General features: G+C 40.8%; 1 protein-coding gene across 1 annotated transcript in view; it reads right to left on the bottom strand.

The window, feature by feature from the left end:
* The window catches only part of fstl4 (follistatin-like 4), a 178,005-nt gene that overhangs the window by 22,745 nt on the left and 136,460 nt on the right, over positions 1–18,800 (bottom strand). Inside the window, exons 7-9 of the mRNA XM_044042396.1 lie at positions 6,292–6,458; positions 3,894–4,014; positions 656–817 (exon numbers count right to left, since the gene is read on the bottom strand). Of these exons, the coding sequence (XP_043898331.1) occupies positions 656–817; positions 3,894–4,014; positions 6,292–6,458 (450 nt within the window). The remainder of the gene's footprint in view (positions 1–655; positions 818–3,893; positions 4,015–6,291; positions 6,459–18,800) is intronic.

Genomic DNA, 18,800 nt, shown 5'->3' with positions numbered 1-18,800 from the left:
GAATCCGTGTTTTGTCCGTGTTTTGTCCGTGTTTTTCTTTTTAAACGGTTCCCAGAGAGGGAAAATCTCAATCTCAACCGATGATGTCATAATCCCACCTCTTATTTTCCTCCTCCTGTGTTTGGAGATCGTTTGGTCTCTTTCGCTTTATGACAACGTTGATTTTATGTCCCCTGGTTTGGTTTATTCTGTCTCATTATACTTTATAGTGCATATTTATTCAAATAAAGAAAAACAAGCCATATGCAAATGCCCAACGTCTTCTTCTCTGGTTTTGCTTCATAGCGCCACAAACAGGCACGGCTTATTTATGACATCGTTTAGAGTCATTTTGAGAGTTGTTTATTTTTTTGATGAATCCATTTCCTGAGGCAAAATTGAGACGGCTGAAGAGGGCGACAACAATTTCCGTTTGATTCTCGAGATACATTTTCACTGTTGACACGTTGCACCACTGGCGTTTCAAGACAAAAAATAAAGTATGTGAACCTAATTCGAGCTTTGGTTTCAAGCTTATGAAGATTTCAGCGGTGTTGCAGTTCAAAAGCACCGCATCAACGAGACCTGACACACATCCTCGGCTAAAACTGCTCAATACGCTGTCAGCACATTCCCCAAAATAATAATAATAATAATAAAAAGTAAAATACGCCACCTATGAGAGAGAGCTGTTTGGTGGATCTTGGCTGCAAGTCCATGCCGTTCTTCAGCCAGAGGAGTTTGGGATTGGGGATGCCGTCGGCGTGGCAGTGGAGACTGGCAGACACGCCGGGTTCTTGCGCCTGCGTCTCCGGATAGACCAGGATCACCGGAGGGACTGGACACACAAACACAAACAGAGAGAGAGAGAGAGAACGGAGGCAGGTGAAAATATAATTGCACACTGTTTCACGGGAGACTGTGATTCCTGGGGAAGTCAGCACAAAATCCCACATGTGTAATGTCGGGGGAGAGGAATACGTCTCACTCCGGCATGTAATATATTCACACATAACAAGAATCCACGGGGTCCGGGGCGGCTTTATTACAGCTCCAGTCCTGCATGAAAAAGATGTTGGAAGTGTCTACCACTTACCGCGTACACCGGGGAGAAGACAAACACAAATGAGACGTGGAAAGAAGAAAAAAAAGAAATATGAGGTAAGAGTTTACTCTGAATAGGTAACGTTGTTAGGATCCTCTCAACCTTGAGGCTGCTGTCAGTCTAGGACGGTCTCACGTTCAAAGAGGTCAATCACAATATTGGCTTTTCTACTTGGGAAAAAAGTGTTCAACTTTTGTGCATTTATACCAGCGGTAGAATCCACTTCTGAAACTTTCCTCGAGTGCCTCTTGGCATTTTCCATTTTTCTAGCTTTACGTCAGTGTTGTTTCTGCCTTCACTCCATAAGAACACTTTGACAATGGCTTGAATGTAACAGAAATTCATTTATACGAAGTTAGTGGTAGCAGAGCAACATAACAACACAACAACTCAGTCACTCCTCAGTTAAAAAGCCTTGGCATCTTCTTTGCCAGAGCATTTAAACACGATAAGCAGATTTCTTCAGTTGTCAAGTCCAGCTTCCTCCAGCTGCGGCTTATCTCTCCAAGGTGAAGGCCTATCTGGCCTCCCAAAGTTTGAGAGCGACTGATCCACGCATTTGTAACGTCTCGGCCCGGATTATTGTAATTCTTTGTACGCGGGGCTTTAGACTCACTCATCCGTTCAACGCCTGCACCTCGTGCAGAATTCTGCCACTCGCCCTCCGACAGGTGAGAGGAGGAGGGACCGCGTCGCACGTGTGTTTCGCTTCCTGTTCATTTTAGGGTTGATTTTAAAATTCTCCTCATTCACACCTCATTCAAACGCTTTCAGACGTGCCCATAACCCCGATTAAAGACCCCTTCTATAGCTGCCCCCAAGTTACAGAACACTTTACCCCTACCCCAAATGAAAACCACCCCCACAATGTAGGATTTCAACCTCAGAACGTCACGTCTGTCCAGTATCTGTAACTGTGTAACCTCTGCTTTCAAAAACAACTACAACGTTCTACTTAGATGTCAAAAATTTTTAAATGGCCGATAGAAATAAAGTTAAAGTCAAATTATAACACATGGCTCATAATGATTTTAGTCCTGCACACCTGAGCCTGTCTGAGGATCATGTGACGCTCCTTCTTCACTCATGTGCACGTGCTTGACGTTGCAAAAACAACATTGATACCACACACACTTCACTTGCCACAGTAGAGCAACAGAGTACTTTGCAGCAACGGTGACAACTTGACTGACACTGAAGCCGTGCAAGCGCCGTCAATCCCTTTCAGTGCAGTACAGAGGGAGACGTGGGTGTTACGGCTTCAATAGCACAACAGGATGCACACACCGCTCTCCGCACCGCCCACTTGGCTCCCCCCCTTCATTTCCACCTTATCTCACCCCACCCCATGCTATCTTGCTCGAAATGCTTTGAATCCCCCAACACAAACATTTTGGTAATTGCGCTCCTCCTGATAACTTGCCCTCCTGGCACCCTGTTGGTCTCCATGACTCCCGCACCGTCTCTCCCTCTCGCTCCTCACCCCGAGATTTCAAAATGCGGCTGCATTTCTTTCTTTTAATTAGCATCGCAGACGCAACAGAACAATCGCACCTATTGTCTGTCTTAATTAAAAGAGTCACAGTGATGATTCCATCCACTCCTTCATGTGACAATAATACAGAAGGTAGTGAGGTCGGTGGGGTAATTTCAAATTCTTCCCCGGTGAGATGCCAGTAACTAAAAAACGAGTGGAGGTGGACGAGACGACGGTCGTTATGCATGCATATGTGAATATTATGCTCTGAAAAGTTCAGACCGCCAAACATCAGTGTGGGCGCAGCTTCTCACATGTGTTTCACCTTTGTTGTTGTTTTTTTTAATTATCTGCGAGCTTGCTGTACGCATAACAATAATGAGCTTTATCGATGCGCTGCAGAGCAATCACTGAAGACACGTTTCATTGCTGACGACAGTTCAATATAATATAGGACAACCGCTATATTACAATAGTTTGGCTGGGTTTCCTCCGCCTGTGCTTTGGACACAGTTTTCTTTATCGGCAAGGTGAGAGGTCGTTTTCTTTTTTGCTTAAAATCCTCTTCACAATTTGTTTGGAATCACTGAATTAATGCATTGTCACAAAAAAAATGAAACGAAAAACCCCTAAACTGCAACACCGCCATGCACGTACCCCTCTTCATGCTCAGAAGACAACAGCAGAGCTTATGCTCAGCGAGGCAGTTGCAGCAACGTCCTGACTGAAAAGGCACCAACAACAGGTGTCGGTCGCGAACGAAAAACGTTTTTTTGGGAAAGCTACTGCCATGAAAAAGGCTGATGCAGAGCGATCCGAGACCAGAGCGAACATCGGTGCTGTTGTTTGAGCGGTGGCGACAACTGAAAGCCCAGACAGAGCTGCAAAGGGATGCCATGGTGGCTCAGTTTCTTCTGGACAGGTAGGTTAACTTTATGTTTTTGTGATCTTTTGAGAGTATTTGTCGTTTTTCGTCATCACGTTGTCAACTGACAAGTCTCCAAAAAAAACGAATGCAGTACTTGTGTACTCGCTTTTCTCATTATCAAATGAATTTACCACACGTGGACTAAACAAAGATGTGAAAATATCTTTAAAGAGGTGTGAATACTTGTGTCAAAATGTTTTTTTACACTTACATTGTCAGTAAATGGCTAATTGTAGATAGTTATTTGCATAATATTAGGTCAGCACAACTGTTTTTGTGATGATTTTTAACCACAAGACCCTAAAGGTTGTGCATGTTACTGATTTCTTGGATCCACAAAGCAGCACAAGCATTTTTATCCACATTTCCCCCACAATTGTAAGTAGGAAATAGCCACTACTGACCATTCACCTGCAGCACATGTGTCTGATAGACGTCTTCGTAGCCGTAGGCATGGCAACTGTAGTTTCCCATGTGGATGGTTGTCACCTTGGTAATATACAGGGAGCCATCATCCCCGAAGTCCTGCAGGATGAGGAGGAGAAAGGAGGAGGCTAAATTAGATAAAGATGCAGTGAAAACGAGGAGGAGGAACGGAAGATGGGAGAAGAAGAACAGGAGGTGCAGGAGAGGGAGCAGTGTTGAAAGGTGGCGTGAGGGAAAGAACCGCAGGGAGTGAGGGAGAAATGAAAGTAGCCTGACAGAATGCATAAGGACGCGTGGAGAGAGTAGGGCGAGGAAATAGGAGGCACACAACAGCAGGAAGTGATGGAAAAAGACAAGGGAGAAAAAGAGTGATTTGAAAGGGAAGAGAGACCATGAATCAACGGTCTCCCTGTTGAGCTGTAGCAGGCGTTGGGGGAATTTGATCGGGGCTCGCTCCCCTCATCACGCTGCCTCAGCCTGATAAATGGCAAGGGTTAAAAATATAAAGCCCATTAGGTTGATGAATGGAGCCGGTTGTTGTTGGTGCAGAATGCGGCAGTCACCAGGGGGTTCCAGCCGCAGCTCAGGGTGGATTAAGGCATTAAATAGTTTGCCGTCCCATCAAGTGGCAGAGCAGATGTCCTGGTGTGGCTCCATCATGACATGGATCTTTTCGAGTGTGACCTGGCAGAAGGCTGCTTTGTGACAAATGACATTCCTTTAAGACGGATGGGGGAGTTTTAAAGGAGCTTTTTAAGAAATTCTCAATTTAGAATAAAGGTGAGAGATACGACGACACCAGTGAGGGCAATTAAAACTAAATAGACCATTCGGGTTAAACGTGTGACGACAATAACTCTGGCCGGTTATGCTTAAATATTTAGGCCAAAATCATTAAAGATAAGTGTTGCTTCTTGTGCGTATGCACTTTTGCACAGTGGCTTAGTGGTTAGCACTGTTGCCTCACAGAAACAAGTTGCTGGGTTCGATTAGTTAGTTATTAGTTGAGTTTTTTTCTCTTCACATCCAAAACTACATTAATGTCTCTTCTGTCTTTGACCTATTCAGCAAATTTAATCATCGTTGCTTTTGCCGTAATACACAGACCAATACTGGTGCAATACAACCCTGAACACACTTAAGAACCACAGTCGCGTTGTTTATCAAGTGGTTGCAAATATAGAAACTGCTTTATACCTGTTTTTAATAAAAGAAAAAATACATTATTCATTTAATATCTAAATGAATCTGTATCCAGTTTCTTTCAGACATGAAGCACCTCGCTGGTGTACTGCAGTTCTCACAGTGTAAGCACTTATTGTAGACGGCCTTGCTGTTGTGTTATTGTTCAAAGGAGGAAAATGAAGTCCTCGTTTCATGAATTCATCGAATGAATGTACATTTTATTGGAATTATGATTATTTATGATACTCCAATGCTTCATAGTGAAATGTAACATATGCTTTATGACAAATTATTCCTAAAAATGCAGATGAATACATTTAAATTGCATGAGCAGCTTTTATAATAGAAATCCAAACATCCACTTGTGGATGCTCCGTCTTCAGCCATTTATTGACTCTGGGTTATTTATTTTAATAGTCAAGATGGACTATTTATCCTCTATTTAGCGAAGGAATCACGCAACACAACCAATCACCAGCGAGAGCGCTCCCCCCGTTTAAGGATCCTGTTTATTCCATCTTTGACCCGAATCAATGAAAAGAAAGTCAAACACAGCCGGGGCCCCCCGCTCTCGCTGTACAAATTCATTATGTGCGGTCAGGAGCCTGAGGGGACCTCTGTTGCCATTTCCTCTCCCCCAGTCTCCACCTCAACACTTGACATTGTTTATCGGCTCATCATCATCACAGCGGACCAACGAGGCAGCTCGTTAACGGGCAATTAGTGAATCGTGATCCGCCAGCGTGGAAGGCCAACGCTGTGCTGTCACCTGTGCAGACGTGGGTCTAAAGAGGAGCGCGGCCGCACAGTTCATTAGGCACTGAGTAAATTATAATTTGACCGCTTCAGCCCACCTCTCATAAGTTTTTCTTTTTTTTAATCAGGAACGTACTATTCTCAGCACACCTTTTATAAGAGCTCATAACCTCTAAGTGCTTCTGACAATGTAAATACAAAGAAGAAATAAAGCTGCAGCTCATGCCGGGAAATTAAAACTCCCTGAACTGGTAATGTCCCTCCTCACTACTTGATATCATCAAATATTAATTGAGGGGCTCAATTAAAAAGTTAATTCGCACATTTAATCCACCGTTATACAGCCAGTGCCATTAAGTCAAGCAGCAGGGTCATTACATCGACACGGAGACGAGATCATCAGCAAATATGACGGAGGTATAAACATGCACTCACGTTGATGTCCTCCAGGTCCAGGAAGTTTAATATGATGCCGTTCCTCTTCCAGATGATTGGGGGACGCAGCGTTCCCTGGATGGCACAGGTGAGGACGGCGCTGAGGCCCACCGTTACCGTGGAGATGCTGACGCGCTGGTCCTCCGCCAGGATCAGCTGGACGACCTCTGTTAGAATGGGAGCACAAAAGGGGAGACGGTTGGCGCTTGGAACGGGGCGACAGAGCAGAAACATGAAAAAGCAGCGGCAGAAAATCACAAACGAGTGATTGTGCTGCGGGTGAAGGAACTGCAGCCAGGAAAAAAGACATTTCTAAGCATCCGTCTTGTTATTAGTGGACCGTGGAGGATAAACAGCTGTCCATGAGTGAAGGATATTCTGCATGAGGAAGACCACATGTCAGAGGACACGCCGCTCGCCAAATATCATTCTTCTCATTAAAGACAATTTATGTTCATTGAAATGGCCGCACAATTCAGCTCACCTTCACGGCAAATTAAGAATTATCCTTCACTGGTTCCTCTTGCTGCCATAAATTCTGCCTGTTGCCAAGCTGTGTGGCCATCGAGAGTCACAGTTGCATATTATTTATTTATACCGTTATCTTTTTTTCCGTATTGGCGGTTTCAACTTAATCATTTACAGTGTATTATGTGCTGTGTATTTGTATTTAATAAGACATAAAAGGAGCATGTCTGGCTCCGCGCTATAGAGAGTGTGCGATAAGTCGATTTCATTACAACACTAGAGAATCTAATCCTTTGTCTTTTCGCTTCCTCTGTACATAAAGCTTTCATATTTAAAGAGGATAAAAATATCAGACAACACTGGGGTATTAGATGAATCTGGATGTGGTGCACGGAAGCACTGACATGATGTCAGCGTGTGTGTGACCCTGGGTCAGTATTGGCTCAGGCACAGGATTCACACAACACAAAAAGCAGACACCTGCGAGAAATCGAAATGAAGCCCAAGCAAGTGTAATGCCAAGTAAATAACAACAGGATGTTGACCGCGACGGGACTTAGACGAGCGTCTGCCCAGACTGTCATCACTGATGCGTATTTAAAGACCGAGGTAGAGACGGAAATAGGTGGAATTATATCCGTCGTTGTGCATGGGAAATGAAAATCTATGGATGAAGATGACGTGACAAGCAAAATAACAATATGTTCAGCAGGAAGCACTAAAATAACCACTCAGACCTATGTAATAATGAATATTTGAAGTGTATATATGAAGTGAATATTTAAGAAAAAAGTCGGAATATTATGAGATGTTTTTATTATTTAATTAAATGTAGTATTATTATTCTTAAAGGGCTGTTTTACCCATTTACCCAATAATAAACTTAAAAAAAACATTATGATGCTGCTGGGTTTGTTTATTCAAACCTTTTTCTTTTTCTTTTTTTTCAGAATTTTAACTCATAAAACTCATAAATGAGAGAAACACAGTGAAGAGCAGTGCAGGGCTTTTATTTTCTTTGAAGAAAGTGACTTTGACGTCAACTTTTTGTCCATTTTATTACTTTTTTTTTTTCAATTCCAACATCCTCTGTTGTTGTGAGAATCAGATCCACTTTCTGATGATCAAATAATACATTTATCTCTGGAATTTAGTCATTAGAAATTAGTAAAATCAAATTGTCAAATTGTCACTGCAACCATAACTCAAGAGGTCTTTATCTCAAAAAAATAAACGTTGAATAAAATCAAATAAATGAAAAAGAGATGACTTCCTCCAAGTCTGTGTGATTCTTTCCTCGTTTACAGATTCAGTGTCTTGCAGAATCTTAGGTTGCAGCTGATCGTGTTTTGCTTGAATAATAACGACAACTCTCGTCTCAAAAGATTAGAATTTCTTTCTTCAGTGTTGTCCCTCATACTCCGTCATAACTCTTTAATTGCTGGGCTTAATTTTGTGCTGGATAGTCACTGACTACCGTTAAGTTACACCAAAGCAGAAATAAAAGAGCCACCGTTTTAAGCGATTCATCACAATTAGGTTGCATCGTGTTAAAATGTATCACCACAGCGTTTGTGCTGAGAAACCTTTGGAAGTTCTCTGAATCGTGCCAGGCTGCTTATAATGACTTTAGTATAATGATTTTAATATAATCCACGCTGTCTTCACAGTAGATGGAAGTTATGAGTTGGTGAACACCGTCTCTTCCAACTTCTAGGAATTATTGTAGTTATGCGAGTCCACTTAGTTTAGGTGATTAGTTTAGCTTTTAAAGAGTGTTAATTCCTTAAAATAACGCTGCTCACTCTCAGATATATTTTGCATTGAGTTAAACGCATCACACTAATATTAAAAGTCCAAAAAAAAGACGGGAAACGTGTGTTTTCTGAAAGCCGAAAATGAAAAGGAAACATGCTAATTGCTGTTGATGACACCTTTCGAGAGAAACTGGGTCTCGGAGAGTTGTTAACATTCGAGGACGTTTGAAACGCTAAGATGTCCCTGCTGTACAGTCGGGGTGGAGACGGGTGGAGACAGAAGAGACACAGTGAGAGACAAAAAAAAGACAGTAAAGGATGGACGAGACAACATAACAGCATAAAAGCCAGGGTAAGTTGATATAAGGAGATGCACTTTCAGTAAATCAAACTGTCTAATATCAAGCGACACCAGGACTGAGTCATCAACTGATTTGCTTCAGTAGTAGTTTTTCCTCTTTGCTGCTGTGGCAGGAATACAAAGAAATGAGAAAATAAGTATAACAATAATAAACAAACAAACAAAAACAAACTTAGAGCAGACCTTCTCAAAACCCTGAGGTTTGAGCTCCGTACACTTGAGCATCCCATGCCCAGATCATGTGACACAACTTTTAGGTAAATAGATCAAATTGCAATTAACCCTTAAAAACCCTTAAATATCAGTACATGTGTTACTGGTGAAGAGTAACAGAAGATGAGTAAAAGAAGAAAGAATGATGCAGATGATTTTGAATCATCATGATATCAATAGTGATCAAACACCATTGTGACGACCATTTTGGTCATAACGGAGAAGCCCTTTATTATTTATCATTAATGTAAATGTAAATTACAATGTGAGACACGGTATTTTAAAAGATTTAATCACTATACTTCAAAAATAAAACACATTACGTTTGGCTTTTGGCCGCCCACACATTGGAGGCACTAAAGACTTTGTTTTTCTTTAATTTGGCAAAAAAAACAAAAAACAAAAAGAGTCTGTTGCACTTAACGGAGAGCACGGCGGTGTGTTTTAGTACTGGCAGGGCTTAAGTGCATGAGTGAGTGGATCAGACTCTGGTACTTTGTAACATGAAAACATTTTGATCTGAATTCATAATGTTATGCTGTTTGATTCCAGCACTATAGTACTATCGTTACTAATTAACCGCACCACAACAGACTATTCCTACTCTCACAGAAGGTCAACAATGAATATGTATATATATGTGTATATATATATATATATGTATATGTGTATATATATGTATATATATATGTATATATATATATATGTATGTATACATATATATATGTATATGTATATATACATAATGTATATATATGTATATGTATATACAGTATATATGTATATATATACACATATACATATATATATATATACATAATGTATATATATATATATACATATACATGTGTCCAGCAGTTTCCCCCCGTTTTCTTGAAAATAGCTCCATTGTGTTTTAGATCTAGTAATGGACTTTCCAGGGGACTCAGGAGCTCAGCTGATTGATCAGGCCCCGCACTAACTGAGCTATGGACAACAGAGTGACAGGGCCAAAGAGAAGTTTCCCGTGTCCGGCTCCAGGGGGACAAACAACGGTGCATTACTGGGGGGAAGAGAGTGAACGAAAGAAAGTGAAGTAGAGCAAAGAAATTTGAGGCAGAGACAAAGAAAATGATGTAAATGCCAGAAACATCTGGTCTATGAGGACAGAAGGAAAAAGAAAACACATTATATAGTATGCAAAAGAAAGGAAGACCCACTGGGGCATAGGAAAAGTAAAAATATGAGTGCACGTGAGACAGGAGGGGAGATAAATTTGATTCAAAGCATGAAGACGATCTCCCAGGGAATAACTAAATGTGCTGAGCTCAAGACTGCGGCTCAGAGAGTTTGTTCCCATCCACTTTTTTAAGAGACCTGCCCCTCCCGAGCACGAGTAAAGACATCAAACCACAAAGCACAGGAGCAGAACAGCGTGACTTTTTATAGGCCAAGACATAACATCCACGACTTTACACTCAAGGAAGAGGAGAAGAAAAGGTGAGATGAGGAGCAGGGAAAGGGAGGAAGAGAGAGAGAGAGAGAGAGATGGGGGTCATAGGTGAAGGAGTGAGATGTGTGGAGGGGGCAAGAAAAACATAATCCGACTGGTGCCCGACGAGCATGGATTAGTTGATTTGCCCGAGCATTATGGGCTGGTGGCGTATTTGCTGAATTGGGGACGTGCAAATTGAAATGTTGTTATGGATGATGGCATCAGAGAGGGGGCGGGTTTACAGGTTTTACTGACACCTGACACCAATAATCATTAAAAAAGAATCGTTTCTAACTTCGCTCTCTGGGTTTAAAACGACAAAAATGATGCCGGTGAATCGGATTAGCTGGTAACTCCATGATCATCGTGTTTCCGTAAATCCAACAGAGTGAGACATCTTTTATTGTCCCAGATTCGCTGCCGTTTCCATGGGGAACAAAAACGCAGCTTTAGAAAAAAAAAACACATGGACATTTTTAACAGAAATAAAAACTGCTGCACATTTATGAAGACAACACAATATCACCAGACTCTTACGACTGATGCTGCGGGACTTAAAGGTCACACGAACGGCCATATGATGCATAGTAATGGAGATAAAAATATATGGCATTTGAAAACATGACACACACATGATATGCAGCTCAGTAGGGAATGCGGCTATTTTGGAAGAATAACAATCACATCATGCTGCCCCTGAACAATCATCAGAGGGGAAAATATAACATATTTTATATGCCATGTGTATGAATAAAGACAGAAATAGGGGGAAACAGGTTATCAATCAATAGTTAACAAAAAGCAACAATTAAGCAGGAATTCAATTAAAAACCAGACTAGATAATTAGGTCTTGAGTCGTTATAGGAAAACGCCTCAATGTGGGTCTTATCAGGCGACTACGCTGTATACTGTAATATACTGTCTCACCACGACAGTAAACGACCATAAACTCTTAGAAAGACCCGAAACAATCATTTTTTTACATCTATTTACCCCGAAAAACGACATAATTCCACTGTCCAATGTGTTTATAAGTGAAAAATACTGTAATACATTATTACGGTCAACACTGAGAATTAGAGTGTCTTATGTCCTGTTTTCCAGCACAATCCATAGGCAATACGTAAACACACCTGAGCAAAAAGTCCTCTCATTTTTCAAGAAATTCGGATTGTATATGTGAAATTTGGAAATGTGTCACATTTCACAGTTCAAAACATTTATTAAATAAGTTATTTTAAACACACACACCCACAGGATGTCCATATAAGGAGTTGTGTATCATCCCCACTGCAATTTACCAAGGGTGCACCTGTGGCACACATCTGTGCCTCGTGAACACTAATGGTTAAAGACAAAAAAATACCATTGTTTATATATTACCAGAAGAGCTGCGGGTATTTGAAGGTTGATAAAAGCAAATCAGGAAAGATTAAAAAAAGACCAAGACATTAAGAGCTTTAAAGACCAATAAAAGGATTTAAAAATTGATTCTGAAAAACAAGAATCTAAACAAGAGACGAGATGTCGAGTCTAATGTCGCTATAAAGTGACACATAAAATGGCTCTGACTGGCAGTGAGTGTGCTGTGAGACACTTTAAGTGTCGGGCAAAATAATTGGCCGGGCTTCTTGTTTCCTCATCATTCTACAAAAAAAAGTCGTCATTCTTTTAGCACGAGGACATTTAAAAATAAATAATAATACATATAAAATGCAATCCTATCCTTATTGATATGAATTGACCTACTGAACAAAATATTGTGTGAAGTGAATGCATGGCTGAACAACACAAACACGCCTTTACTCAGAGAGAGAGAGAGAGAGAGAGAGGCAGCAGCTGCACAAATCTCTATAAGTCGGTCCCATCAGAGCAAAACAGCACGTTGCATTTCCCCAAAACATCTTGTGAAGCATCTTGTCATAAGATGTTTTCCTCAGAAAACACTCTCTTTAGATTTAACCACCAGCTGAACCCCCCCCACCATCACGCTGAAGTAGGACTGGATAGAAAATATGTTGTGATTGTTTGAATTTTAATTACAAATTTAGTGGGAATAGTACTTCTTTATGAATTCAGGGCTTGGGTGCACTTTTTAATTAACTGTTGAGCCATAGAGTGAAATCAGCATCAGTGTGGATTGATCACAGTCTGTGATTACTACCTCTGATGGATTCAAGAGTCCTGTGGGAAGATATTCAGTCATATTCTATTTGTTTGGAATGAAATTGTTGGGGAAACTTCCCTGAGACACGCGTGGGAAGAGCGATATGCTCACAAACACGAGTTCCTTTTGCTGAACATAGTCTTCCCCGCTTTGAGCCGGTGACGGCGACACTTCCAACGCTTATTGGAAAACCACAGAGCTCTCTCGTGAGCCATGGAGGGTGTAGGTGTGTGTGTCAGCTCAGTGTTGGTGTAGGATTTGTGTCATCAGTGCACTTTGGTGAACCCATCGACTAAAGATAACTCAATTATTTTGAATATTTATTGTTGCTAGACCACCGCCAAGACGTCACGACAACACAAGCAGGTCTCAGGTAACCAGGACGATAGTGAAGTGCATCAATCAATGTTGTAGAAATAGAATCACAGAAACACGTGCTGGCACTGGCTCTATCCTGCACACTGACAGCTATTTGGATACTGAATTACTGAAGGGTGCTTTGACATGCGGGGCCTTGTTCCTCCTCCCCACTTCCACTCAAGTCGCAGAGTGAGAGTGGGTTTTGTCGTCACACTCACAGCCCACTGTATGCACAGCTTTATGCACAGCACTAATAATAAGCGACGTAACTAATGTGTGGGCAGTGAGATGCCAGACAATTGTATGTTCTCTCCACACTTGGGCCAGTTCTGGAAAAAGAGTACATAAATAAATAAAACATAACTTAAATATGTAAAATCTTTGGGATCTTGGGACATTTCCACTCCTAATTGGTTAGGAGTGGCACTTGTGCCCGTCCTTCCACATATATATATATATATATATATATATATGTATATATATATATATATATATATATATATATATATATATATATATATATATACATATACATATATATATATAAATATACATATATATATAAATACATATATATATATACATTTATATTTATATATGTATATATATATATATATAAATATACATATATATATAAATACATATATATATACATTTATATTTATATATATATACATATACACATATATATATAAATACACATATATATATATAAATATACATATATATAAATACACATATATATATACATTTATATTTATATATGTATATATATATATATACATATATACATATACACATATATATAAATATACATATATATATATATATATATATATATATATATATATATATATATATATAGCATTATTAAAGCTGCAGTAGGCAAGATTGCTGGGGAAAAATGGTTGACTCTTAAGTTTGTTGAATGTGCAGGTTATTAAACAAACACTCATGTTTTGGGGATTTGGACAAGACGACCCGAGGCAATCTCTTCATCTCGGTAATTATTTGTTGATATTGACAAGCATTGTGGGTTTGTTTTTTGCGCTAATGTCCAATTCTCTTTTTTATTTAATAGGTTTTGTTGCAGCACAGGAAGATGTTGCCAGTGCTGCAGTTGTGAGACTGTTACCAGAGCTTTTCTCCCTTAGATGACTTGATTTACTTTATGTTGAAAGGTTATAATAGAATACAACTATTGATTAATACTGCCAAAGAGTCAGTTGTTACTCATTGACTTGAACTTGACTTATTGCACATAAAAAAGTGGCTTTGAACATGACATTTTGAATGAATTGTTTGAATTTGGCTTGAAATAACTATAAATCATTGTATATTGTGTACATATCTTTACTCACACTGTGTTTAAACCCGGGAATTCCACTGCATGTGTTCTAATTTTGACAGGAAATCAGACATGTCACAACAATAGAAGCGTTACTTTCAGAATAAAAGCTCCCCATTTGTAATAATCGTTTTGTTTAGATTACTTTGTTTATGTAATAATATAATAGTTGGGTCCATATTATCACACACCGAAGCTAGTCTGCAAAAACTATCAGACATTAAACAACTGATGTATACTGAGACTATATTCCCTCTATGACTGTGTGCGACTGTGTCCTCTGTGTTCATACAACACGTGTCGGGAGACAGAACTCCCACTGGGTGCATACAAATGATCCTGTTGCTCTCTGCAGGTGGGCTGCAGCTATTAGTAAACGTATCATCCGTGTCTCAAACATGCCGACACGCTAAACTGTAGTCATGTGTATCATACTCTGTGTATGTATTCTCATTTACTGTCTCTCATACGTACTCTTTCCTTCCTCTCTCATAATACACATAAGCACTCACTCTTTCTCTCTCAAACACACTCCCTCTCTCTCTCCCTCTCTCTGTCACACATACACATGGAAACTCAAACTCCTGCTGGTGAGGTGATTATTCATGGGAGGGAGATAGGGATGAGCAATCAGCAGCCAGCTCATTAATCACACTGGATGCAGACCCTTAATCTCCTCCACAGGTACAGAGGAATCCTTTGCCGCCGCTACTCATTGCTTCCCCGACTTAGCCTTCCCTCTCTATCTTACACCGCCGCCTTCTCTCATCCACCCACCACCTCATTGTCTCTTTTTGATGTTTTGTGAGCATCTTTGGCTATTTTTCCTCCGTCTCCGTCCTTCTGCAAGGCCTCAAACCCTTTACATATGTCTGTGACTCTTCTTTTCTCTATGGTTTTAATCTGCTCTCCCCCTCTCGTCCCCGTGTCTTCCTGCCGAGCTGTCTCTCGCCATGCCTGCGAATCCAATATGGTGTCTCTTCCCCAGTCGGCTCCCTATCACTAGACCGCAAGCAAGCTTGTTAAGAGTCACGAGGAGAAGACAGAGAGCAGGCAAACGGAGGATGGGTGTGAATGAAGAGGCGAGTGTGTGCAGAAAGCAGCGTGTTAAAATAATCTGTTTCAAGTTGTATTAATAAAGCAGCAGCTGCAGCAGGTTTGGCAGGAGATCTGATTGCGCTCGCTTCCATATGCATGTCAAATATGAAGGTGGGGACACGTCACTGCAGCCGCACCTTTGCTGTTACGCGTCGGCTCCAGGTCGACTCGACGGGAAGCGTTTGTGCTGCTCTGCCTCTCAATTAAAACAGGATAAAGAGACCGAAAGTTTGCGGCGAGTGCGTGATCATTTATGAAAAAATTCCCGGCAACAGAATTGAAAATGTGATTAGACAGACAGTTAAATTACAGCCCAGTTTTCAAAAAGCCAGCAAAACGTAAATGTATTCACGGCACAATAATAAGACAGTTTTCAGAGCGGCGCCGAAGCAACTTGTTGAGTTTAATGTTGACAAAAAAGAGGGATAAAAATCACTAAAAATAACCCCCGCTGCTGTCAACAATATCTATTACTCAAGATATATACAGCAGCCCCTCCTGGAAGTGCACACTTACCAGGCCATTCAAAGGGAACAATTTCCCCCCCGACATTATTTAATGACCAATTTTCGGGAGGGAAGAGGCCGCTAACAACGGAGTCCATTTCTGAAGTGGGTGTTGCCGCGAAAGCACCTGAGCGGATTGCAGAGTGACAGTGGATTCACAGAGGATTCACAGAGGACGAGGCTAAATAATGAAGCCGCATCAGTTTGGTGATGTTCACTGTTCACGCTGTGGAGGGCGAGCAGACGGCTGTTAAACTCCCCAGTACAACATTATACGTTTATTTGTTGCATTACAGTCGTGCATTTGAGATCGCAAGCCTTCCTGCAAGCAAACAAAAGACTTTGGACACGGCGACATTTACGGAAGACGTCTATTCTTAGGTCAGAAGTAAGTGTAAGTATATATGCAAATGCTTTCCTCTGAAAATAGAATGCAATTACAAGTTGTTTGGAAACTGATAAAGTTTGTGCACACTAATGCATCATTATATATCATTACATATCCTGTTTCCATTTAAAAAATATGCATACTTGCCGTATATATGCCACATTTAGAGAAATTAAGCTTACACAGATCTGATAAAACTCAAAAAAGATTTTAAATCTCTAAAAAGTCAAAAAAAAAGTCATCCCGCTCTGAGAGGCTTAATGGAACCAAGTCGACAGTTTGGAGCTAATCCTCCATACTTCATTTGGCCAGATAAGCCACAATTCATTAAACCATTATTCCAAACCGACACAAGCACAAGACCTACGACAATCTCAATAATCTTTGATCTTTATGGAAAGCAAAAATAAAGTGACCAGTCACCGCCTCCACCTCCCTCCCTCCCTCCCTCCCTCTCTCTCTCTCTCTACTTCATACTGTAAACTGCAAAGGCTTTTTGTGACAGGGTTCGGCTAAGTGGTCTTTTTAAGACCTTTCCAGCCCTGGAGGAGGAGGGTAAGAGAGATTAGTGGCCTGTAGTACAACACTGCACTGCAGGAGTCGCGGCTCGAACTGACCTCAGGGTTCAGCTTTGATGGAAACAGAATGCACAATGATATACCGGGAAATATGTGTATGTGAGTGCAGGTGATGCAGGACAGGAGAACAGAGAGACGGATCGTTTTTTGTTCATGTCGCTCTCACGAGGGCGGTTCAAGTGGTCCAAGATCTTTGAATTCAGAGAGTGGAACACGAGATACTGTGCTCTGAATTTGGTTGGAAGAGTTTGCGGAGATGACTGACAAGGCTGAATGTGAAAAAATACAAAACAGAAGCTAAAGACACTACATCCACACAGACAAAAGAAAAAAAAAAGGAGTGTTTCCCATTTATTTAATCTCAAGTTAAGCATCGGAGACAAGATATTTGCCCTGCTTTTGCTCTGACAACACTTCACTGTACTGTAATGTGCGCCCATTTTACTGTTGATGATTAATTGAAAACACTTTACGCTCTACTACATATTTTAAAGGTTTAAAACTAGGTTACAGACGCTCACATTTGCCAAAAGATTCCATCCCGCCCTAAAATACTCGCTATCTGTGTCACTTCCTGTACATACATGCTCCCTTGTAGCGATGCGCACTTAAGCGTCGCTTAGCTGCACGTCTCTGTTGACTCGGCACCTTAACTGCTCCATTACGGTAACACTTAACACTACAGGACAGTAATAGCATAGTTCAATATATCTTTAGTATCCTGGAGTCTTGATGGTTTGACATTGATTTGTATGTAAAACAAATAAAAGAGGGGAGAGGACACTGGGTAAAACAACATTTACACTCACTTACTGTGATCTCACTGTTAAAAAAGATCATCAGGCTGCAAAATGAGGCCTGCACCAATGTTAAAAGTGGGACCAAACGGGTTGAACACTGTTAAAAGCAGAGGAAGGGGCTCCAATTTATCCTGTACAGTGTCCAGATATAAGTGTATCCTTCACCAACAGTTTAACTGGACTGAAGTCATTCCAATGTCTCCGACGACTGGAAAATGAAGCGGAAAACATCCATCAGCTGCCCAGCACAGTGTTTCAAGAGACAGCCTCCAATTCCATCAGGCCTGGGACTTTTCCTTTCTTTCACAATGGACATTATATGACATTAAAATAATATCATTTCAAAGATCCAGGTCAGTTTTCCCAGTGAAAGAAATATCCCATTTTTTTTGGATTGCATCCCGACACCAAGCAGGCAGCGTGAATTTCCAGTGCTCAGCAACTTCTCGACCTTATCTTTATATTAACATTTGGCAAGCTTGAGTTCCCTTTTCACCTGTTTGGAAGAACTCTCTATACTGCACCAAGTTCCCCTTGATTAAAAGTGATATTTTCTCTGCTTGATTGTGCTTTTGGCCAATTCAGAGGAAACATTTTTAATTGATTTCTTGGGGACGATCATCTCCTCACAAAAAAAGAGATGTAAGCAGATACAGTTTCAGTTCACACAGGCACTTATGTATGTAGTGGAGACTGCGAGAACGTGCCAGTATCACTGCAGTAAAGTCTTATTTTACACAGCAAAGTTCAACCTTTTCACAGCCGAGAGTGGACATTAAAAGCAGCATATTTTATTTTTGCTGCAAGCTACTACTGATCCGGTGGCTTTTCAACGCCTGGCTAAACAACAGCCTTGTCTACAGTATAGGGATCAGAATATTTAGCTCCCTAAACAACATGCTGTTGCTTTTGGCCAGATAACTAAATGTCTGAGTCACTCACGGATCTCTGATGTAGCCACCTCTGCAGCTGTGGAGGGCTGGGTGACAT

Source organism: Solea senegalensis, linkage group LG13 (assembly GCF_019176455.1).
Source record: "Solea senegalensis isolate Sse05_10M linkage group LG13, IFAPA_SoseM_1, whole genome shotgun sequence".
NCBI classification, from domain to species: domain Eukaryota; kingdom Metazoa; phylum Chordata; class Actinopteri; order Pleuronectiformes; family Soleidae; genus Solea; species Solea senegalensis.
This window is presented reverse-complemented; position numbering and strand designations above follow the sequence as displayed.